Source organism: Caretta caretta, chromosome 25 (genome assembly GCF_965140235.1).
Source record: "Caretta caretta isolate rCarCar2 chromosome 25, rCarCar1.hap1, whole genome shotgun sequence".
NCBI classification, from domain to species: Eukaryota; Metazoa; Chordata; order Testudines; family Cheloniidae; genus Caretta; species Caretta caretta.
Window position 1 is genome coordinate 15458045 of NC_134230.1, and position 22530 is coordinate 15480574.

The 22530-nt window shown below is 60.9% G+C and overlaps 1 protein-coding gene and 1 long non-coding RNA gene across 4 annotated transcripts in view; one reads left to right on the forward strand and one right to left on the reverse strand.

Annotated features, from left to right (window-relative positions):
• The window catches only part of CBARP (CACN subunit beta associated regulatory protein), a 25968-nt gene continuing 3438 nt past the window's right edge, over nt 1–22530 (reverse strand). Inside the window, exons 1-10 of one of the 3 annotated variants that reach the window (XM_075123228.1) lie at nt 16253–16435; nt 15717–15789; nt 10740–10885; nt 9154–9215; nt 8193–8358; nt 7316–7490; nt 6918–7070; nt 5808–6015; nt 4874–5057; nt 1–3348 (exon numbers count right to left, since the gene is read on the reverse strand). In XM_075123228.1, coding sequence (XP_074979329.1) covers nt 2220–3348; nt 4874–5057; nt 5808–6015; nt 6918–7070; nt 7316–7490; nt 8193–8358; nt 9154–9215; nt 10740–10885; nt 15717–15764 — 2271 coding nt within the window. In that variant the 5' untranslated portion in view covers nt 15765–15789; nt 16253–16435 and the 3' untranslated portion in view covers nt 1–2219. Of the gene's footprint in view, nt 3349–4873; nt 5058–5807; nt 6016–6917; nt 7071–7315; nt 7491–8192; nt 8359–9153; nt 9216–10739; nt 10886–15716; nt 15790–16252; nt 16436–22530 lie in introns of those variants that run through there. The other 2 variants (XM_048830515.2, XM_048830516.2) reach the window with 2 other exon arrangements.
• Nucleotides 16104–22530, forward strand: part of LOC142070121 (uncharacterized) — a 12522-nt gene continuing 6095 nt past the window's right edge. The window contains exons 1-2 of the long non-coding RNA XR_012666089.1: nt 16104–16184; nt 22064–22240. This is a non-coding gene — a long non-coding RNA (uncharacterized LOC142070121). The remainder of the gene's footprint in view (nt 16185–22063; nt 22241–22530) is intronic.

Here is a 22530-nt window from a genome sequence, read left to right on the forward strand (position 1 = left end):
AACTCTCGACACTTGGTCTTTATAGGTTGAAAAAGGCAGAGTTGTGGTTTCATGTTAGTGCTTTGGACAGACTCTGCAGAGGAACGACCCAGCCTCTTTGATCACATGCAAATGTCGAAGCGCAGCCAGGAACGGGGGTGACAAGAGCACCAAGATGGGGGGGGAGGGCAGGATACGAATGTGGCTGGCATCTCCTCCCCCACACCCCACCCTGCTCCTCCCCCTTCCCCTGCGCTGACCGAGTCTTTCGGATAATAAAGCTTTTTGCTTCTCATCCTTTGATACATGAACAAAATCCCATAAAAAGCGGAACCTGCCCCCCCATGGAGCAGCAAATCCATCCAGTTCTATAAAAATCAATAAATAATAAATAAAGCCCATCACTTTGCTCCCTGGGGGAGAACTGGGGGGAGCCAGGTTTGGGGGGAGAGCAGTTCAAGGAGAAGCAGGAGGGGGGGTGTTGGCTTTCCAGGTATAAAGTTGTTGGGGGGAGAAGGGGAGTTAGGAGATCTGACTCCCCCTTTGCCCCATCTTGCCACCAGCCCCACAAGGCATGCTAGATCTAGGCCCTTCTCCCACTTGGGCCCAGTAATATAGGGAAGGAGAAAGGAGGAGCCAGTTAGTTTTTTGGGGGATGGGGAGCAAGCATTTCCCCCCCCCCGGGAAACTGATACCTGGGGATAGGCTCCAGTTCCAGGCCATCCCAGGAGCCGCCCCGCCCCATGGCACTGTGTGAGTGTCCATCCCACCCTCAATTTGGCACCTGGAGAATGAGATTTTTCTAGCAGCAGTTGCTGAAGGGCCTGTCCAGTTGGAAGCCTCAGCTTCTCCCCGCTTCCCGACCCAGGGGACGCAGCCCGGGGCAGATACGCATTCCAGCCGGGGCCCTGGTTACCCTCTGTATGGGGGTACTGGAGGCAGAGCTGCGGAGCAAGGCTCCTTCAGCCTCACTCCTCACTGGTTTTGGTGCGGTCCCCCCTTTTGCCCCTCCCCGCCAGGCCCTTGGCCTGGTTCAGTCTCAGTCCCAGGAGGGAAGTGAGTGACACCTGCCACCATCTCCTGCTGGCCCCTTGATTCTGCTTGGGACCTGGCCTCCCATCCAACTGCCCCACTGCTCCTTCCTCCCCTTTGGACCATCATCTCCTGCGCCCCCTCTCTAGCTGCTCCATGTACCCCCTGTCCCGTAGGTCCCAGCACCAGAGCTTCAAGCCAAGAGCCCATGAGCCTGCCCTGGGTCGAGATGTCCCCAGGGTGGGAAGAGGGAAGTAACTGGCACAAGGGGGCAGCAGCTTTCCCAGGCCTCAAACCTCCCCCACCCCCCTAATGCGTTGCTGCCCCCAGCAATGCCTCCCTCCGGGAGAAACTTTGGAGCTGCCCTCCCCCTCCTTCAGTGGCCCATCTCCACTCCCAGCACCGCGGATCCCAGCCCCGATCCCTTCTTTGCAAGGACGATTCCGGACAGAGACGTTATTGCTTGTAAAAAATCAGAGAGAGAGAGAGGAGGGTGGGGGGCGTGGGGTGTGCAGGGGAGGGGGCCATGCCCCAGGACTGGGGGGGAGGGGGGTGTCATATGTGCTACACAGCTCTACGGTGTGAGGTAAGAGTTTGGGGGGTTATTAGTACAAGTCCCTTAAAATCAACCTCCTGGCTGTGGAAGAGTCGCCTGCTTTGGCAAACACTCCTCGCCTCTGTAACAACCCCTTCCGGCTGCCAGGCCTGCATGGGGGCAGGGGCTGCTTCACTGGGGATCCCCCCCAGGACCCCGCCCTTGTGACAGGTGTGCCTGGGTGGATCTGTGCCCCCTGGAACCCACCCACATTGCAGGTGGGTCTGGGAGGATCTGTGCCCCCCTGGACCCTGTGGCGGGTACATCTGGGTGGATCTGTGCCCCCCTGGATCCCGCCCACGGGCGGGTACCTCTGTACAGATCTGTGCCCTTCAAAGCCCTTGAATGCAATGGGTACATCCAAGTAGACCCCCCACTCCAGACTCAAACAGGGCGGGCTGAGCCTGCCCTCTGCCCTGGACCGTTCCAAGGCGACAGGAACGTCCAGGCGGAGCCCGATCCCCTCGAACCGGGCGCGTCTGTCCGGGCAGATCCACACCCCCCTGCTGCCGTTCGAATGCCCTGAACGTGCTGGCAGTGCCAGCTGTGGAAGGGGTTGAAGCCCTGAAGCCTGACTCAGTGGATGAGTGAGCTCGGTCTGCTCTCCCGCCCCCTAGACGGGGCTGTGGTCGGGAGAGGCCACGGCCACCAGACACTCCGGACTCTCTCTCGATTTTCTCAAGTGCCCATACAGCCTGTCCTCGAGCCCCCCCATGATCTTGTCCATCAGCTCAGCCCCTAGGGGCTGGGGCCCACAGTTTGGGCCCTGGCCATCGCCAGGGCAATCTTCGTCGTAGGGATCGGAAGCCAGCTTGAGGTCGCCAGCCAGTTCGGGCGGCTCCTCCTCGATCACCTGGATCTTGGCGTCGGCGTCGGGCACGGCAGAGCCGTCCCCGGCCTCGCCCGCCGCCTCGGTGCTGACGACGCGGGGCCGGGTGCCGTGGTAGCGGCTGTCCGGAGGGTAGCTGAGGCTGCCTCCCCGGCGCAGCGGGGTCCGGTGGCGCTCCAGGGCAGGGGGGTAGCGCCCACCGGGGTCGCTGTGCTGCTTGGAACGCTGCCACTGCTTGCGCAGGTGGGCGCGGGAGCGGTGCTTGGCACGCAGGGGCGAGTCGTCGAACTGCGGGTCGTGACGGACGAAGGCGTTGAAGAGGGCGTCCGTCTTCTCGTCGATGCTGTAGTCCCGCCGGGGCAGCGCATCCCGGGCTAGGAAGATCTGCCCATAGGGGGACCGGGCCAGGGGGCTATGGGGCAGCGGCCCCCCCACCGCCCCCTCTTCCTCCTCCTCTTCCTCGGGCTCGTGCCCCTCAAAGCTCTCAAAGATGGTGCCCTTGCGTCCGGCACTGGTGAAACAGATGCGCTTCTCCGAGGCCGTCTGGCCCTTGGGATGCCCGTCCTCACCCGCCCGGCTCGGCGCCTCAATGGAGGCGTAGCCACTGTCCATCTGCAGCAGCTTGCGTGTGCCCGGCTCTGCTTCCGCGCTCTCCTGCCTGGGCCGGGCCCACGGCCACTCGTCCAGGCCCTCGGCTTCCTCCAGGGAAGAGGGGAAGGCGGGGATGCCACCCCCGGCCGAGCAGATGCTGTCGCCCCCGTCGCTGCGCACGGAGTCCCGGTCGTTGCTCTGCTCGGACGAGGCGCACCGCTCCAGGGAGGCCCGCAGGCTCCAGATGTCGTGGTAGATGGTCTGCTGCTCCGTGCTGGGTGCCCTGGGGACGCTGCCCCCGCCCGCCTCTGCTGGCTCTAACCTGGGGGCAGAACCCACGAATGTTATAGCACCGGCAGGGCAGAGGGGCTGCCCTGGGAAGCAGCACGCAGACGCTGGACCAGCATTGGGCTGGCACCAACTCTGCACCAGCCTGGCGCCTTACGGAGACATTTTCATTTCTTACCATCCAACTGCAAGTCCTTGCAACCAGAAATTCCCACCCCTCTTGGTCCCCACTGCCAGCCCCCTTTCCCTCTGTCCTGATCCCCATCTCCCCCCACCCCGCCTTCCCCCCTCAGCATCCCCAGCTCCCTTCCCTTTCTGACCCTGCTGCCCCGTCCAGGCCTAGGCAGAGGGTAAAGGTTGCCCTGGGTATCTCTCCAGCTGACCCTGAGGCTTAGGTGCAGCAGGAGATGGCCCCAATCCCACGACTGTTCTGGCCGCGCTGGGGCGGGACTGGCTCTCCGCTACGCAGCTCCATGTGCCAACATTTAGCCTGGCAAAGGGAGTGACTGTCTCTGCCCTGCTTGGCCCTGATGGCACTAAGAGCACCAGGGGGCAGTCACCCAGGGGGAGGGGCTGGATGAGCCCCTCTGCCCCAGCAAGACAGGGCTTGGGGTGAGTGTCCGGCTCCAACCTCCTGCTGCCCCCCCTGTGCTGGCCAGGGTCCCTTTCCTTGCCAAGCCCATTCCCCTGCCCTGCACCTCCCAAGCAGCTGCTGCCCCAGAGCTGTTGAGGGAGAATTCCAGGGCTCCCTGGGTGGATTGGGGGCCTCACCGCCAGACCTACAGAGGGCCTGTCGTGGGGCGACACTGGCCCTTGAAGCAATAAGAGGCCAGTGCACCTGTGACTGATAAGCCCCCTCCCAGCCGCTGCAGGTGGGCCAAGCAAAGGAGGAGGCGGGCCTGGGCAGATGGGAGGAGCCCAGCAAAGGGGTAGACGTCCAGCAGAGGGGCTGGCCTGCTGCCCAGCCCCGAGAGCTGCAGAACCAGAGCCAGGGGGCTGGCAAGGAGTCATGAGATTGGCCACTCTGAGGGAGATGGGCTGGAGGAGGGGGCGGGAGGTGCTGGAACAAGGGCAGAGAGGAACAGGACACCGAGCGCTGAGGGACACCCAGGTGAGGGAACCTGGAAGTGATGGCCCTGGAGCAGGGGTGTGGAAAATCGTGGTATCTTCCGCTGCTTTACTGTGCGACCTGGGAGGGCGGTTTTACCGTGAGCACCCTCCAGACAATTGGACATGCCTGTGAATAAAATATGCCCAGGGTGCAACTTTGCATGGGACATTGAGAGACTGAGTGCTTGTTATGGCTGAAATGAGGGGAAACTGAGGCAGATGCTCCTGTCATGCCAGAGGGTGCCTGAAGTGGGGGGGGGGAGCCCTGTGACAAGGCCCTTCCAAAGGAGAGTGTGAATGTGGCTGAAATCTCTCTCCACCTATGACCTGGTTTCCTGGGGGTGGGAATGTCCCCTTCATTGACATCTGGGAATGAGACAACCCATCTCACCCCCTGGCCTTGTGCCCCGACCCAGCCATCCCTATCCCCTCTATCTACTGAAAAATACCTGCCGAGAGAGGGTGGGGGGCTGGAGGGGGATGGCAGGAAGGGCCCAGCCATGGGGCGGAAGGCTATGTCGTCTGTCCGGGCAATGTACTGGATGATGCCAGTCTGATGGGCGTCTCTGTCCTCCTGCTCCATGCTCTCGCTCGCCGCCCGCTGCCTCTGGAACTGACGCCGCTTGGGTGAGCCTGAAAGGCAGGCAAAGGCAAGGGGGGATGTTAGGGGGGAGCGCCAGGAGAGGGGGGGCTGAGGCGGTGGGGATGTCATTACAAGGCAAAATGGGCTCTGGGTCGTTTTTGCTGCGTTCGCTGGCCATTTCCAGGAATCACCTCACTGCTCTAATCCTACTGCCCCTACCCCGAGCACCTCCCATGGCAAATATGGGGTTCCCGCCCTGGGCATGCTGGGTAACAGACCCCGCCCAGGCTAACCGCTCTGACCCCTCTGGACAGGCTGATCTTCTCCGGCTTGTTCACTTGCCTTCACTAATGCGGCAGGGACCCAGCTGGGGCAGATCAGAACTGGCCTCCGTGGAGCCTCGGCGGATTTACACCTGCTGAAGATCTGGCCCGTGTCTGACAGGTCACAGGGGGCGAGACCCACCTTGCTCTCCCCAGGGCCCCGGCGAGGCTGTGGGGTCCACTCCCGACGGCGGAGGTGGCCTTAGACAGAACCACCTGGCAGTGACCTGGAGACGTTCCCACGGGGCCCCAGGGGATGGGAGCTGGGCAGACAGGCACATGGGGCACAGAAGCGAGCCCCCCTGCTGCTGGGTCCACCGGCCCCTGTGTCTAGCAGCTGCCTGGGAGAAGCTAAAGGCTCAGTGGGGCCCCTGAGTTTGGATTCAACTGGATGGGAGATGGGCGGCCCCACCTCCTGGGTCCAGGACTGACCCTCCCTCCCACGAGGATTTGCGGGGGTGGGGGTGGGGCACCTACCTCTGGTTTCCAGGCTGGATGCGCGCTGGTTGCTCTCAATCTTCCACTTCTTGATCTTGAAGTAGGGGCTGGTGCCCTCGAGGCTGGCGTGACGCCGCAGGCGGGTGAAGAACTGCAGCACGGTGCCCTGGGCAGGGGGTGGCGGGGGCTCCCCGGGTCCGGTGCTGCCCGCGCCGGTGCCTTTCCCACTCCTGGCGGCCCCTTCAAACTGGGAGCGGGGGAAGGGGAGGGCCAGAGGGAGGGGGAGGAGTGACTCCTGGGGGTGGGTGCCGCAGAGAGCGATTGGAGGCGACGGGGCGGCAAGGAGCCAGGCACGGCACAGCGGACACGCACAATGCCAGGGCTGCCTGCCGGCCAGCCGGCCAGCCATGAACAATGCCCTCAGAGCTGGCGCCTGCCCCGTCCTGCTCCCAGAGCGTGCTGGGCACAGGACCCTGCCACCCCGCATGGGCCTACAGAGGGGAGTGGGAGGCAGAGCCCATATTGGTCTATTCCCAGCTCCCCTCAGCGCCAGCAAAAGGGTCTTAGGTCACCATGCTACGGAGCGAGGGTCCCCCAGTGTGACGGGGGGGGCATACACTGCAATAAAGACTGGGACAGTCCCACAACATTCAGGCTGCACGGGAGGGGGCTACCCCAACTAAAGCCCCTGACTCCCAAAGACCATCAAAGTGCTTAACTCTGTACATAACTATAGAAATGCAGCCACCTCTGGGGAGGGAGGGGGCCAGGCAGGGCCCAGCACAACAGGCAGGAGGAGGAGGGAGCTGGCCAAGGGCTCCCCCTCATGGGGCCTGAGGGGCATTGGCTTTTCCTGGCCTGGTTCCACACTCGCCCCCTTCCCTGTTCTCCAGCTGGGACAGGGAAGAGTTGAGCTCGACCTGCCTGGGATCCGCAGCCGAGGGGAGTGGCACCCGGTGCTTGGCCTGCTAAGTCACCCCTCCAGGGCACGCTGAGTCTGTGTGGGGTGCAAAGGGGCTGAGAGAGTCCCCACCCCCACCACTTCCAACCTCCTGCCCCCACTCCCCCTGCCATTCACTCCCCCCTGCTCCCCCAGCACCCACGGGTGCTGTGATCTCTCTCCCAGTCCATGTGGGGCGGGGGACTCACCGAAGGGCTCTCCCCAGAGGAGGAGGAGATGGATGGGCTGGCTTCGGCGAAACTGGTGTCCACGGTGGAGTTGTAGGTGTCGCCAGGCAGGGCGGAACTGGGGCACATGGTGTGGGCGGTCAGGGCTGTCTGGGGCAGGGTGTCCCCCGGGGGCTGTGGGATGGAGACACAGAGAAACCACTGAGGGGTGAGAGGGCAGAAGCTGGGGTGGGACTGGCCTGTCTTTGCCTCCAAGGTGCCTCCTACCCCATGACAGGAGAGGCTGTCTCTGCCCCCAGAGCTCCCCGTCTCCTTCCCCCACCGGGAGGGCTCTCACTGCCCCTAGAGCCCCCCTTCTGCCCTCTGGGAGGGGCAGTCTCTGCCCCCGGGGGCGAGTGCTGGCCCCAGCCCCAGCTCACCTGGAAGATGGCGAGGCTGGGCTTGGCCGGGGGCAGGCGGGGCGACATGGCCAGGCTGTTCTCGGTCGACTCGCACTCGTGGATGGTGATGATCCTCAGGGCGGGCGGCGGGACGTGGAGGTGGGTCAGCCGGGCGTTCTTGAGATGGTGGAAATCCCCCTCGGTCAGCGTGTACCTGCCACGGGGGGCACCAGGTGATGGGGAGTCGCCAGAGCCAGCCCCCTGCTCCCAACGCTACCCGCAGCCCCCCGGGCCTACTGCTCCACATGCTGGGACCCTCCCCATGATCCATCCTCCTGACGCCAGCCCAGGGCCCAACCTGAGGCGCCTGCCCAGCCTCATCCCTCGTCGGCCCAGCTCCTCAGCCTGCCCCACGGAGCCGGGGCATGGGCTGAGCCATCCAGCTAGGCGATAGACTCACGCCCACGTTGCAGGGGGCACTGGGTCAGTGCCCATCTGGGGGTCCTGCACTTCCTCCCCTGCCCTGCCCCGTACCTCCCCCACATACCCTTCCCTCACCCCAACCCTGACACATAGTCCCCCACCCCCTTACCCCAAACCTGACCCATAACCCACCCTTTCCACTCCTCCCGTTCCCCGTCCCCCCACCCCAACCCTGACCCATAGTCCCCCACTCCCTTACCCCAAACCTGACCCATATCCCACCCCTTCCATTCCTCCCCTCCCCACCCCATCCCCCCCACCTTTCCCTCACCCCCAACCCTGACCCATATTCCCACACTCCTTCCCCCCACACCCATACCCCCACACCCCCTTACCCCAAACCGGACCCACATCATTCACTCCTGCCCTCCCCCCAGCCTTTACCCCCTCCCTCTCCCCGCTGCACCCCTCTGCCCCTCCCCCCTTCCCATACCTCCTCCCCTTCTCCTGGGTCTTCTTGCTCTGCTCGAAGAGCGCGGCCTCGTTAAAGGAGACCCGGCGCCCGGTGGAGGAGCTGGACGAGAGGAAACGCTCCGTCTCCACATCCCGGTAGCTGGAGGCCGACAGGCAGTCGGGGTCGTCCACCTTGATGGTGATCTCTGTGGAGACGGGGGAGCAGAAGTTCAGCCCCCCATCTCACCAGGCAGGGGGGTGGCGGGGGAACCCCCTCTGGTGGGCACAGGGCCGGCTGGTTCAGCAGCCTGGCAGCCCCGCGGCTGTGGGGCAGTGGGATGTAGAGAAAAAGGGGACGAGAGCCTGGCAGCCCCCGACCTACAGGGCTGAAGCAGCACAAGCCAGTGCCAACTGCTGGGAGGCTGGTGTGTGACACCAGCCCCTGGGCTGAGATTTGGCAAACTTGCTCCACCCAGGGGCTTTCAGGGAGCCCGTAGGCCAGCGCCCTCAGGCCCCAGCCAGCCGCTGGAGGGGACAGGCTCAGGGTCTCCTGCCCCTGGCTATGGAAGCCAGCAGGGGGGTGTCGGCAGGGGGCTGGGCAGAGCCCAGCCAATATGTGTGCCCGGTCCGGCCCTTCCCAGCAGGGGGCACCGCTCCACCGTGGCGGGTATTTAGTAACAGCGCCAGGCAGCTGAGTGGAGTGAACAGCCCCCATGGCTCGGCCCCGGTGGCGGGGCTGCAGGGGGAGGCATGAAGCACCCCAGCAACTTTCGGGTGGCAGCTCCTGGGGCTCCCCCACCCCAGTCCTTCAGTGCCATGGATAGGGGCAGCCAAAGCCCCCTACACCCCGTCTCCCCCGCAGTGAACAGCAGGTATATTTACACGTGATGGGGGTTGAGATGTAGGGAAACGGTCTCCATGACAACGCATAGCCAGCCCTAGCGACCATCTCCATGGGCAGGGCTGGGGCTGGCCGGGCTCGGGGGCTGGGGGGCGCTCACCTTGCGGAGGCTGAGAGTCATCCAGGTACGTGGTGTTGGTTTTCTCAGGGTCATCACTGGCTCTGCAAAGGGAGAGGGAGAGACAGACGCATGGGGAGGGACAGAGAGATGGACAGAGGGAGCAGGGCCCAGAGAGGGGAGGGAGCAAAGGATGGATGGAAAGGAGAGATGGGTTATTCTCAGTGTCCCTCACCCCGCAGGCCAGTGGTGCAAGGGGCTGCTTAGCCACGCAGGTCCCTCCAATCACGCCCCCCCACCCACCATGCACACACAGGCAGGGAGCCAGACACCGGGCCACATGCCCCGTTGGCAGGGGAGTGGGTGCTGGTTCATGCACAGTCACAGACTGGTGCCCTCAGTACAGCTCCCACGCCAGTCTCCAGGGCACATCCGTGCTCTCACACCTGTGCCATATATCGCACGCCCCCACACCTGTGCCAGTCCATTCAGCTCACACCCCAACACCTCTGCTGGTCCATACCATGTGCAAAAACACCACCAGCCCGCCCAGTGCATACCTACCCCATTGCCGGTCTGCACAACACCCCCAAACTGGTCCATTCCGGCACACACCTGGCATGCTCATTCCACCCCACAGCAGGCCGTAGAATGTGCTGGTCCGTACATTGCACACACATTCCGGTCTGTAGGGCACACACCCCCACACCGGCCCATATGGCACACACCCACACACATGCTCCAGTCTACACAGGCATTATGTACACATCTCCATGCACGGGGTCTTAGGACTGGATTCTGGAGTCCAGCTGTCCCTGGGAGGGGAGGGGGAAGCTATTCTGGGGCATCTCACTTTGGTAGCCCTGGGGGTCTCTCATCCCAGGAGCCAGTGGGAGATTTCAGGCCTTTGCTAAGGGATTTAATCTGTATTAGGAAAACCCAGTTGTCTCTGGGATGGCTGTGGACCATGGGAACTGGGCTGGTACAGGGCATGGCGCAGAGCTGCAGGCAGGGACTGGGTGGATGCAGGGAACTGGGGTGCTGGGCTGGGTACAGGGCGCATGCACGGGGGTGCAGGGTCAGGTGCAGAGCCGGCTGAGGGGCAGAGCGGAAACACAGGAGGCACCTGGATTGGGGACTGGATGCAGTGCAGGTGTATGGGTCCAGGATGCTAGGCTGGGTGTAGGGGATGAGAGTTGAGGTCAGTGCAGGGGCACAAGGGTGCCAACTTGGGTGCAGCGACAGGCTCTGGGCTCAATGGACAGCTCAGCATGGGCCTTGGCTTCAAGCCATTGGCAGCTGGGAGAGGCGCTTTCCCCGTCTCTCCGACTCAGAGGCCAGGGCTGTTTGTCACTGGGCGAAATGGAGCTGCTAATCAAGGGAATTAAATTCTTCTACTCCACTAGCATCTCCGCAGCCATGGTGGATCCTGATCATAAGCCCCTTCGTTCGCACTGTTTTATGGTAATGCTGTTGCTGAACTCAGATGTCTGGACCATATGGGACCCCTGCTACCGAGCTCCCAGCTATGCCAGCCCCGGCCTCTCCCAGCAGGGGCACTGTAGGGACCGAGGCAGATGGGCTCCGGGGGTTGTGGGTGGTGCAGCGCTTGGCAGAGCCCCCCCTACCTGGAGTGCCTGCGGTCCGTCTCGCAGCACCGGCGGCAGATAATCAGGATCCCGGACAGCAGGACCAAGGTCCCTCCGATGAAGATGGAGAGCAGCACGAGGAGCAGCACATACCCATCTTGCGTGTTCACCTCGCCGGGCACTGTCTGTGGGCAGAGCAGACTGAGCTACGGGGCCGGCGCACTCCCACCGGCGGTGCGGGGCAGCCCTGCACAGGGGCTTTCCCTTGGGCTCAGGCAGGCGCCTCCCCAATGGCTGCATGGTAAAGGCATTCACAGGCTTCGGGCACGCGAGGGTAGCAGGGCCCACGCTCTGACAGCTGGCACAGACAGCTCCTCGCCCCCCTCCCAGCTGGCCAGCAGTGGGCCCTCGTGAAACATGCCTGTGGCACGAGCCGATGGCAGCGTGCGTGGAGGGGACTTCTGGGGGCAGCCGGGAAGGCAGAGCAGAGGCCCATCTTCTGGCAGTGTCCAGTCCTCGCTGGCCGTGCATGAACCATTGTGCATTGAGCTGCTTACGGGAGGCATCTCTTCCTCCCCCAGGGACTTGGAGGCTGGTTTATCCCCCATACTGAGAAAGCTGATGCTCCTGCATCAGGAAAGCCCCAGTTTGCTCCACCACCTTCCCCCGCGGAACCTGGCATGTTTGCTCCATAGAGCGATGGCTGCTATTTCCCAGGGGTCTCATCCACTGATCCCCGCTCCCAGGTGCCAACGTCTCCCCCCGCCACCAGACTGCAGCCAGGACACTCCTAGGGAACAGTGACTCCTCCCTGGCCAGAGTCTCACCCCAGCCACGAACCTGGCAGCCCTCACTTGACCTGACTTCACCCCGATGATCCCTACTGACCTCCCTTTACTCCTTGGCCCCCATGTGCCCTCCTGGGAGCGGAGTCTGACTGGACCTCACCTGGGATGAAATTCCCTCCCATATCCTCTGGAAGCAGCCAAGGACATGCATGCACTGAGGGCAGGCAGCATGCAATGGGCACGGACTCTGGGTAGGCCCTTCAGTAGCCCCTGCCAGCCTGTGCAGGGAGAGGCTAGAACTGAGCTGTCCTGACTCCCAGCCCCTTGCTGTAACCACTAGATCACACTCTCCCAGCAGAGTGGGGGAACAGAACCCAGGAGTCCTGCATCCCAGAGCACAGCCATGAACCCTTAGTCCAAACTTAGGAGGCAGGAGAGGGCACGGGGGGCTGCCCCCCGGTTTAGCCCATCCCTGCTGGGTGGATCAGCTGGGGCATCTCTCACTGGACGGAAGTGACAGCTGAGGTGTGGGGGGTGGGAAAAGGGGGAGTGCTGGGGCTGTCAGGGGAGGGGAGGCCAAGGGGGCGGGGGAGAGGCATGTAACGTTGAATTGGTCTGGTGACAGGGGAGCCTTTGCCATGGCAACGCATCGGGATGTCAGGAGGAAATCAAAATCATGTGACTTATTTTTTAATTCAGCTGGAAAACGGAACGACAACCGGCTCCAGCCAGAGCCCCAGCCGCGTGCCCTCTGCCCCCGGGAGCCACCCCTCTGGGCCAAGGGCACTGGGTGGCAGCGGGGAGGGGAGCCCGGGGTGGGTGGGACAGTGACCGAATCCCAGTGCTCTCCACGCAGCAGCAGGATCAACCAGCTGAGGGTGACCCGGGCTATTCCTCTTCTTTTTCCTACCCTGACATTTGAGGGTTTCACTGCTGCCCGGGCGGGACTCTGAGCAAGCTGGGCCAGGCTTAGCTTTAAATCAGCCGTCCCGGTGCAAGGGAGAATCTTGGGGGTACCCGGAATCACACACGGTATGGGGGAGGGGACCCTGGCCTCCTGCCAGCCAGTCTGAGGCTCCAGCCCCTGCCCTGGTGGAGACGAACAAAGGCATGATGGGATATTCATCCCATCTATCCATCCACCCCTCCCTTCCCCACACCCCCATCTGTGTATCCATCCCTCTGTCCCCACACACCCATCTATCCTTCCACCCCTCCCTTCCCCACACCCCCATCTGTGTATCCATCCCTCTGTCCCCACACACCCATCTATCCTTTCACCCCTCCCTTCCCCACACCCTCATCTCTGTATCCATCCCTCTATCCCCACACACCCATCTATCCTTCCACCCCTCCCTTCCCCAACACCCCCATCTCTGTATCCATCCCTCTATCCCCACACACCCATCTATCCTTCCACCCCTCCCTTCCCCAACACCCCCATCTCTGTATCCATCCCTCTATCCCCACACACACCCATCTATCCTTCCACCCCTCCCTTCCCCAACACACCCATCTGTGTATCCATCCACCCCTCCCTCATCTGTGTATCCATTCACCCCTCCCCCATTCTGTGTATCCATCCCTCTATCCCCACACACACCCATCTATCCATCCACCCCTCACTTCCCCAATACACCCATCTGTGTATCCATCCACACCTTCCTCCCCCTGCATCTGTGTATCCAGGCACCACTCCCTCCCCAACACCCCCGTCTATCCACCCCTCCCATCCACCCCACACCCATCTATCCATCCATCGGCCACATACTCACCCCTCCCTCCCTCTCTCGGTCTGTCCCTGCCCCCACATACTCACCCCTCCCTCCCTCTGTCCATTCCTCCCCCCACATACCAACCCCTCCCTCCCTCGGTCCATCCCTCCCCACACATACCAACCCACCCACCCATCCATCCGTCGTGATACACACGCATCTATCTAGCTAAGCTCTGGGCACCCATCTGGGCCCAGCCCTCGTCCGTGGCTCCCGCAGAGTCATCTCCCCAGGGCCCAGCTGGAAGGTGGATGACTCATGCACTTTGCTTGCTAGCTCTTAGACTCCCTGCTGTAGTCACTGAGCAGATGTCCACTGCTGAGTGGGCGGCTGCTGCCATGGCTGCCCTGGTGTCTTACAGCCTCTGGCTCCCTCTCCCACTCGCCTGGCCCTGGGTATCTTCACCCCCATCATCTCTCTCTCCTCTGGCTTGTCTTGCACTCCTCCCCCTGAGTCTCTGTCACGGGCAGAGTCTGGCCTCTCCTCCCTCTCTCCCAGGACAGTCAGTGACCTCAGTACCACGTGCCACCCTCCTCCTAATCTGGCTGAACGAAGTCTTCCTGCCCTGGAAATACCCGCTTGCAGGTGGCGTTCTGTGCTGGGTGGGAGCTGTTGTGTGACATGACACAGGCAGCCCAAGTGGCTTTCTCCAGCTTGCTCTGATGTCATGGCAGGGGAGTGCCCGATACCCTGAGGGGTGGGCTAGCCCTGGAGAGGGAGGGGTGGAAAAACCCCAGGGGCTCCAGCTGGATACAAATCATTGGGGCTCCCCTTTCCGCCCCCCACCCCAAGAGCTGAGCTGGGGCCGGACTCCTGCATAAACTGGAATAGTCCCCTCATCTGGAGACCCCTGGCAGCTCCCTTGACTAACAATCATGTAAGACAGACAGGTCAGGGTGAATCCGGAGTGACCCCACTAAAATCATCGGAGTCAATCTGGATTTACTCTGGTTGAAGAACAGGATCTGGTCCCAGTGAGCACAGACCGATTATTAGCCACAGAGCAGGTGTAGAATGCCCGATGTGAGGTGTTTCCATTTGCACTGTGACTTTGTGACTCAGCAGAGCTGACAAAACCATGCACAGAATCAATCCCTCCCCGGATCCCAGCCTTGGGGGTCTGTAAACCATTGTGGCGGCATCAGAGGGATGACCCTTTATCAGAGCGATGACCGAAGTAGCCTAGGATGGAAGGTAGAAGGCCCAGCCCTGCAGTCCTTTCACCAGCAACCTCCATTGATTGTGGGATGTACCTGGGTGAGGTACTGTGGGTGGGGGTGAGGGGGCTCTAAGCTTATTTTCCTCTTTACCTAAGCATCAGGCCATGGTGCAAGTGGGATTAACAGCAGGTACCAGAAGCAGGTACAGATTGTCCCAGCTTGGTGGTATGAGGGACGGCGTCCCTAGCCTCTGTTTGTAGAAGCTGGGAATGAGCGATGGGATGGATCACTTGCTGATTCCCTGCTCTGTTCATTCCCTCTGGGGCACCTGGCATTGGCCACTGTGGGAAGACAGGACACTGGGCTAGATGGACCTTTGGTCTGACCCAGTGTGGCCATTCTTATGAGGCTGAATCAGGGCCTTGGTAAATCAGGGGGAGTTTTGCTATTGTGCTCTATGGATAGAGGGACATAGGAACTGCACCTGGCTAGACAGATGGACAGAATTCTACCTCTTGGCCACTCCCATCTGGTAGGACAATACCCAGAGCATCACAGAAAGGCCCTCACTTCTCATAATGCATTAGGCCAATTGTGACAGTGTTGCTTGTGGGGGGGTTAAAGGGCTTCCTGATCCCTGTGAACAAATACCTAGCCAAGGCCCTGGAACATGAACTTTGATCCCCATTCGGTGGCCTAGCTGCTGATGTTCGTATTGATCACCAAGTGACCTGGCCCTGTTTTCAAAATCCTGCCAGAGTGTTTGACTTGCTGACCCCCAGAGGAAGGGGTGTGTCTATCACGGATGGGGAAGCTTTGTTAAATGACCTGTCCCTTTCCCCCACCCCACCCCCCAAAGAATTATATCGATGGGTACCAAAGCTCCCAGGCTGCAGCTTCCCCTGGCCTTTTCTCTCCCACTGCACTCAGACCCACACCCTGAGCAGCTGGCCCCACTTCACACCACCCAGAACAGCAAGAGAGTGATTTCCGAGCAGCAGGTGCGTCTCACTGGGGACAGGTGCTGTGGGATAATCTGCTGGGATGTCCATGGGAAGATCCGTCTCCCCCCTATTCCTGAGAACAAGGGGAAGATCCCCTCCAGCTTCCTGAGCAGAAAATCTTCCCAGGAGGTGCAGGGAAGGGAAAGACATGGATCTCAAACAGCCTCAAACCTGGATCTCCTGCCTGGGAAGGAGGCAGGTGCAAAGACTCACATGGGGCAGGGTGCCCGAGGGCAAGGGGCCAGGAGTGATGGGGGGGGATCCAGCTCCCCCCCCTTGGGGCACTTACCGTTGTGCTCTCAGTCGTGTTGTCCCATGCAGTCAAGTCATTGCTCATGGTCTGTCCCAGCTGGAAAGTCCTCCTGGAACCCGGAAGAGAAAGGCAAAAATGACACCCCGAGAACAAAAGAATGAAAAACCCGCACGTGGAGGCGAGAAGTGAAGGGGAAGCGCTGGGGCTGGGCTGGGCTGGGCTAGGCTAGGCTGGGCAGGGCAGGTCCGGTCCGGTCCGGTCCGTCCTCCCCCCGCCTCGCTTCGGATCTGATCCCGGTTCACCACCCCGTTCACACGGGCTGGGGCGGCAGCACCAACCGCGGGTGGGCTCGGATGCTGCCTGCGTCCAGCCCCCGCCCCATCGCACACACACCGTCTCCTCCCTTCCCAATCCCCGCACTTCCTCGCGGCTAATGCCTGCCCAGGTAAATCGAATTAGAAAAGGGAGGAAGAAGCGGACCCAAGGCGGATCGTCCGGAGGCTGGTAGGAGTCAGGGGGCTCCTAACACAGGGGTGTGATGGGCTCGGGCCCCCCCCCCGCCCCTTTCTCACTCTGGTTCCCTGCCCCCCCATCAGTTCCTCTTGCCTGCTCCAGCGCGCCGGGGGCTTTGCTCATCCTCTGCCCGGCAGGGAAGCCGCCAGCCCCTCTGCTCTGCAGGTTGCTGCTGCGCAGACACCGGCTCCCCCTCGCCTCCAGCCCCGGGGAATGAAGCGTCCCCTCCCCACGCGGCTCCATGAGCTCACCCGCCCACCCAGCCGCTGCAAGCCGAGAGCCTGACTCGAGCCCACGCGTGAAAGTGACTCGGGCGGGGGGGTGCTCCCAGCTCAGCGCGGCTGGATCGCTTGTGGGGAGGGGTACAACCGGGCCCTAAGGCAAGGCGGGGGGGGGGGCCGGGCTGGAGGGGGGGCACAGTGCTGGGTTGGAGGGGGTGTGTGGACCGGGAGGGAGGGATGAATGGATGGTGTCTATATGGGGATGGATAGCTAGGGGTGTGAAGGGGAGGGAGGGGTGTGTGGATGGCGATGAATGGGTGGGGGACATAGGGGGATGAATGGATCCGGGGAAAGCTGCCCCCTGCAGGGATGACGCCCTGGCCCATTCACGGTCTCCCACTCTGTCATGGCTCCTCCCCAGGAGCCATCTGCCCTGTGGAGGGAGAGGAGACGCAGCCTCTCCCTAGTGAGTCCCCAGCACGGAACAGCAGTTCCTTGAGTCAGTCTCACTCACTGATCCTGGGGCCACCGTTCCCCTTTTGGGATGGGATCTAGACGTGCCATGGAGAGCAGGTCGGTGGGGCCACACCCCCCTCCCAGAGCTGGGGCAGGGCCCAGGAGTCCTGATACAGCCCCCTGCGCCAACCACTAGACCACCTGGCTGCCTCTCTTTTGCATGGGGCATACCAAGTTTTCCAGTGCTCTTTCACGTTCCAGCCCCACACTGTCCCCACACAAACGGCAGCCTCCACATCCCGGGCCTGGATGATCAAAGGTTAAGATGAGTCACATGGTGAGGTCACCTCCTTATGCACACACAGCAACACAGGCAAACACAAACTCCCTCTCCCATCTTGTCTGCACTTGGCTTTTTGCACCCCAATCAGCCTCCCTTCCAGTTGCAACAGCCTCAGGAGAAGCCCTCCAGTAGACGAGGTGCCCGCATTTGAAACAGCCTGGCATGGTGCATGAAGCCCCAACAGCTGCCCCCGGAACCCTCTCTTCAGGAGGGGGTCCCCCCAACGCTGCCATGAGCAAAGCTGAAACAGTAGGTGATTGGAGAACCTCTCCAGCCATCTCTCGTCAGGGGCTCAGAAGGGAAAGAACCGGATGGCTCAGGGTATGGGTGATGGTCCATGGAGTTTTCATTCTCAGGGGCCCTGGCTTACTGCCATCCCGGCTCAAGTGGCAGTGCAAGGGAAAGGCGTTCAGGGGGCCCGGCTAGGAGAGGAAAACTGTCCGTGTGCTTCAGGTACTGGCTTCCTTAGGTGGGGCTGGGTTTGATTCCCACCGGTTCTGCGTGACCGTGGGAGAGTTACTGAATCTCTCTGGGCCTTAGCTGCCCTCCTGTAAAATGAGGCTAAACGAGCCCTTTGTCTAGACGCTGTGTGCATACAGCACCTACCGCCGTAGGGTCTCCGGGAATACTAACGAAATAATGGGGCTGTGAGGTCTCCAAAGCCCCCACTGCAAGTAGCACTAAGTGGCAGCTGGACTCCACCTTCTGGGTCACAGCTGGGGCTGTGGGTCAGCGGTTTAGGCTGCCTCTCTGGAAAGTCACCCTCCAGTGCAGCTAGCCCAGCTCCTCTGGCTTGCTCTGCAACTGGTTAAAGGGAAGCTGGCTCCTGGCTTTCACTGCCCTAGCTGTCACCGCGGAGACGTTCATGGGCAGTGTTTTAGCCACCACCCATGGGCGTCTCCCGAGCCCGCATCCAATGTTAGGGAAGAGCTTTGCAGCTAATTGCTGAGGGGTGGCTTCTGAAGAGAACTAGACAACATTTCAGAAGGGGGAGGGATACTGTAGCTTTCACTGCTGCCACTTTACTGTGATCTTGTCCATTCTCATAAGCTAAGTAGAATCAGGCCTGTTCAGATCTGGAAGAGGAGACCTGTAGAGGAGAAACACAGGAGCCTGTTCTCCCACTGTAGCTTGTAATTAGCTTCAGTGGATGTTGCTTGTGTCCTAGAGTGAAGCAGAGGAAGGGAGTGGTGGGGGTGACTCAGTACCAATAAGCAGTGCCCTTCTTTGAGTCAGTGGGATATTGGTGCCCTCTTTAGGACCAGATTGGAAACGAAGATGTCCTGATTGCTCAGGGTTATTAAAGACTTAGTGGTGCTTTCCACAAGCACCGGGGCGAGAGAACCTGGCTCAGTGGTTGCAATTACATTCTGCCTCCCTAGCTCCTTGAAAGCAGATGTATAGTGTTGTGTGCTGTTAACGTTGTAATCCAGAGCAGGCTGCATTTCAGTGCACGAGCAGAGCCTGGCCCTGTTAAACTCCTGAGCATGCTGCAATGTTAATGTTATCTCTGGGATACTTGGCGGGTGTGGGACTTGAGGGGGGTATTTAGATGCCTGCTGTAAGGCAAGGATTGGATTGGATTTTGGATGTTAAAATACAGAAGTGTGTACCTGAGCCTTCCTCTCTAGAGAGAGCTGTCTTCTAACTATCAGCGCAGGCTTGAAAGTGGGCTTGGAACTCCCTCTCCCCGGGGCCGTGGGTCTGTTTCATCTGCCACGTGGCCTGTTGCCAGGGACAGGAGTTTTCAAACCGCGGGGCGTTCTCCCCCCATCTCTGCTCTCCTCTGGTGACGGTCGGGGCTATTTGAAAATCCATTTGAAATCAGATCAGGAATAAAATATTAATTGAGCAGGTGGCACTGTTTTCCCTCACATCTTTTGTGTGTCCTGTCTACTGGGACGGACTCTCTCTGAGTGTCTGTGAAGCACCTGGGGCAACAGGGTCCCCATCTTGGGTGGGTCTCCATGTGTTCCTGTCATACAAATAGTAACAGTTAAAGAAGCAGGCCTCTGATTTCACGTAGCGCCAGATTGGGATTCTCAGCCACAGAGGCCTTTACCTCTGAAGGTCCCGGGTTCACTCCCCTAGGACGACTCTGTCATTGCACAGATGTTTAGGAACAGCTGAGCCAGCTACACTGAGGTCCTGTCTCACGGACAATCAGGGAAGTTTCAGAAGAAGTTAGGCACCTGTCTGTGTGCCGCTATGGGCAACAGGGAGAAAAGGCCTTCCCGACCCAATGTCAGTTTCTATCTTTGCTACTTATCTGGTCTTTGTTACTATCACACCCGTGCATTTCCCCATCTCTTCCCAACCCCTCACAAGGTAGGCCAGTGTTATTATCCCCATTGTACAGATGGGGAAACCAAGGCACAAAGAGGCTAAGAGACTTGTCCTGGGTCACGCATGGCACCTGTGGCAGAGCCAGGAATTGAACTGGGCTTCCCACAGCCTAGACTGGTGCTCTAGCCACTGGACCAACCTTTCTTCCACTAGCTGCTCTACTGTCAGGGGGTGGGGTGAGAGAAGGGGTTGAGATGGGCACCCCTCCTACCTCCCTTCCTCCACCCCCCCATGCATAGATGAGAGCACTCGCCCTGGAAGGGGGAGCATGCAGGAGGGGTGCCCATGAAGATGGCGGCAGCGTAGCGAGTGAAACATCACCACTCTCTTAGCCAAGCGGTGCCATCAGCCAGGCACTGACGCCGGCGATGGGCCATCCTAGGGGGTGGCTGCTGAGCCTCTTGAGACCAGCCCCAGTGCAGGAGGCCCCAGATCAGGGACTCTGCTCCTTCTGCTCCATCCCTGCCTGGAGATGCACCCTGAGCCTAGCTCAGCAAGTTCCTCCCCTGCTCCCAGGAGGGAGATCCCAGCTGCCTCCCTCTCCCAGCTCTGAAGGCTGTTTCAAACTGCCCCGTATCATCATCCTGGTCAGTGCCAGGAGCTTCCAAGGGCAGGGTGGAGGGCTAGTGCCAGTGGGAGCTTTTGCTCACTGCACCCCTTTGTCCATACTCCCTTGGTACCCCCAGCACAGGGCTCTAGATTCTTGGGCGAGGGGCTGGCTGCCCTCCCATCCAACCCGGGGCTCCAGGCACCATAGTACTGAGTGGGGTCGGGGAGACTTGGGCTTTCAGATTGCGATGGAGAATAAGATTCCCACCCACCCCCGGAGTCCCCAGAACCCTGGGATCCCCAGCGAAACGGAAAAGAGGAGGAGCTGGAGATCAGGGGCTGGAAAGAAAGGAAGAGAACAGAATGGAGGGAGAGGGAAGGGTGAGGAGGGGACAGCAAAGCCAGCCCTATGGAGCATGGCTAGGACAAGGCCTCCCTGCCTCAACTGGCCTGAGGTCACCCCTGCCCAGGGCATCTTGAGCTGGTGCCAAACTCCCACCCCAATCCTAATGGCAGCTGGGTCTGGGCTGGCCTGCCCCCCACTCCTCCTTGCAAGGGGGCAGCTGGGGAAGGGCCTGGGGGCTGTTGTGACCAGGGAGGTGAAGGCTGATGAGAAGAATGTTGGGCCTGTTTCCCCGCATCATGGAGGAATTTCGTCTCCATGGTGACATAAAGGGGGAACAAGGCCGCCATTGTCTTGGCCCGAGCGCCGCAAGGAGACAGGCTCCTGGGCTGGCGCCGCCCGGGAAATGTTTGGCCCCAGATGAAAGGGGCCCGGGCGGGGAGGCGTGGCGATGCCGCGGCAGGCGGGCAAGAGGCCGCTTCACACTTGGTGGAAACCCAAGCCCCAGTCGACGCTGCCTGCTGCAGGACCCGGGGGGAGAAAGGAAGAGCTGGTGGGGCAAGAAGGGAGGAGGCTGGGCTGGGCCCACCATGCCTTTAGTGAGCTAATGGCTGCTGTCCCCCTATAAGCTGGGCTCTGGGGAACCCTTGCAAGCGAAGCAGGGGTGGGCCTGGTTAGCGCTTGGGCAGGGGATCGTCAGAGACACGCCAGGAGCAGTCGCTCCTCTCTCAGCCAGTGCTGCGTTCGGGGGTGCAGCGCTGCAGAGAGTGGGGTGGATGACCCACCCGGGGAGTTCTCCCCTTGCGGGCAGGGCTGACCCTAATGCCCCAGCGCAGGGCTCGGGGGCACTGTCCTGCAGGGAAGGCTGTAGGCCACGCCCTGAGGGAGGGCTCTTTCCTCTGAGTTGACCCCACTGGCATTAGGGGGTGCTGTGCTGTGGGGGAGGGGGTTGCAGGGGACTCAGTAGGAGTCTATGGACCCCAATGTCATTTGGATGATACATAAAACAGGCTCTGGCCATCTCGTTCTCACTGTATGGTTTTAACAAGCTCATCACCAGGGTATTGGGGCATCAAAGCATCTTTCCCCCCCCCCCCCCGCGCCGCCCCCCAGACTGCTGCGTCTGCATAGGCACCTGAAGCAGGGAAGGCCGCCAAGACTGGCTGCAAGGTGGGTCAGGGGATACGTTGCCTGTCTGGACACCCTGGGGCTGGCTGAGCAAACCCCAAGTCCCTCCAGCATATCCCAGCTCCAAGCATATCCATGCCGAGGGCTAGAGGGAGCTGCAGGAATGCGAGGAGGAGGAGGAGGCAGGAGGAATGAAGGAGTCCGGCAATGCTAAGCAAGGAGCCCTGGTGCTTACTGACTGGAAGGGTTCTTGGTTTCCAGTGGCTGGCAAGGTTTGGGTATATTTGGCAACAGGCTCTCCCTGCAAACTGCCATCAGCTCTGAGCTTCCATGAAGACAGCATCAGTGGCCGGCACCCCTCTTTCAAAGGGGACCTCGCCCCAGGGCTCTGGCCACTCGTGGTAATTAAATATCCCTCCCCACCCCCTTCCAATGCTTCTTGGGTGTTAACCACAGCGTCCTGCCTGAACTCTACTCCTCTCAGTCCCCCTCCAGGTAGACCCAGTATCCTTCGGACAGAGGGTCTTCCAGTTCCTGACCCAAACTGCTGTGGAGCTGTGTTGTCCATGAACGCCCAGCCTGCTTGTGGCTGTCTCCAATTCCAGCCAAGGATCCAGTAGCTCTTATCAAGCAGTGGCTCTCCAAGCGCTTTATGAAGGAGGTCAGTATCGCTACCCCCATTTTACAGGTGGGGAAACTGAGGCACAGAGCGGGGAAGTGACTTGCCCAAGGTTACCCAACTGGCCAGTGGCAGAGCCCATGACTCCAGCCTTTTGGTTGTTCCTATTGGGCTGAGGCCAGCTGGTGAGAGATGAGGCAGATTGAGCGTGGAGAGGAAGTTGTGGCCCTGGTGCTGGACTAAGACTCTGGAGATGTGGGTTCAGTTCCTACCCTCTGCACTTGTGGGAAATTCACTTACTCACTCCTTGCCTCGGTTTCCCCACCTATGAA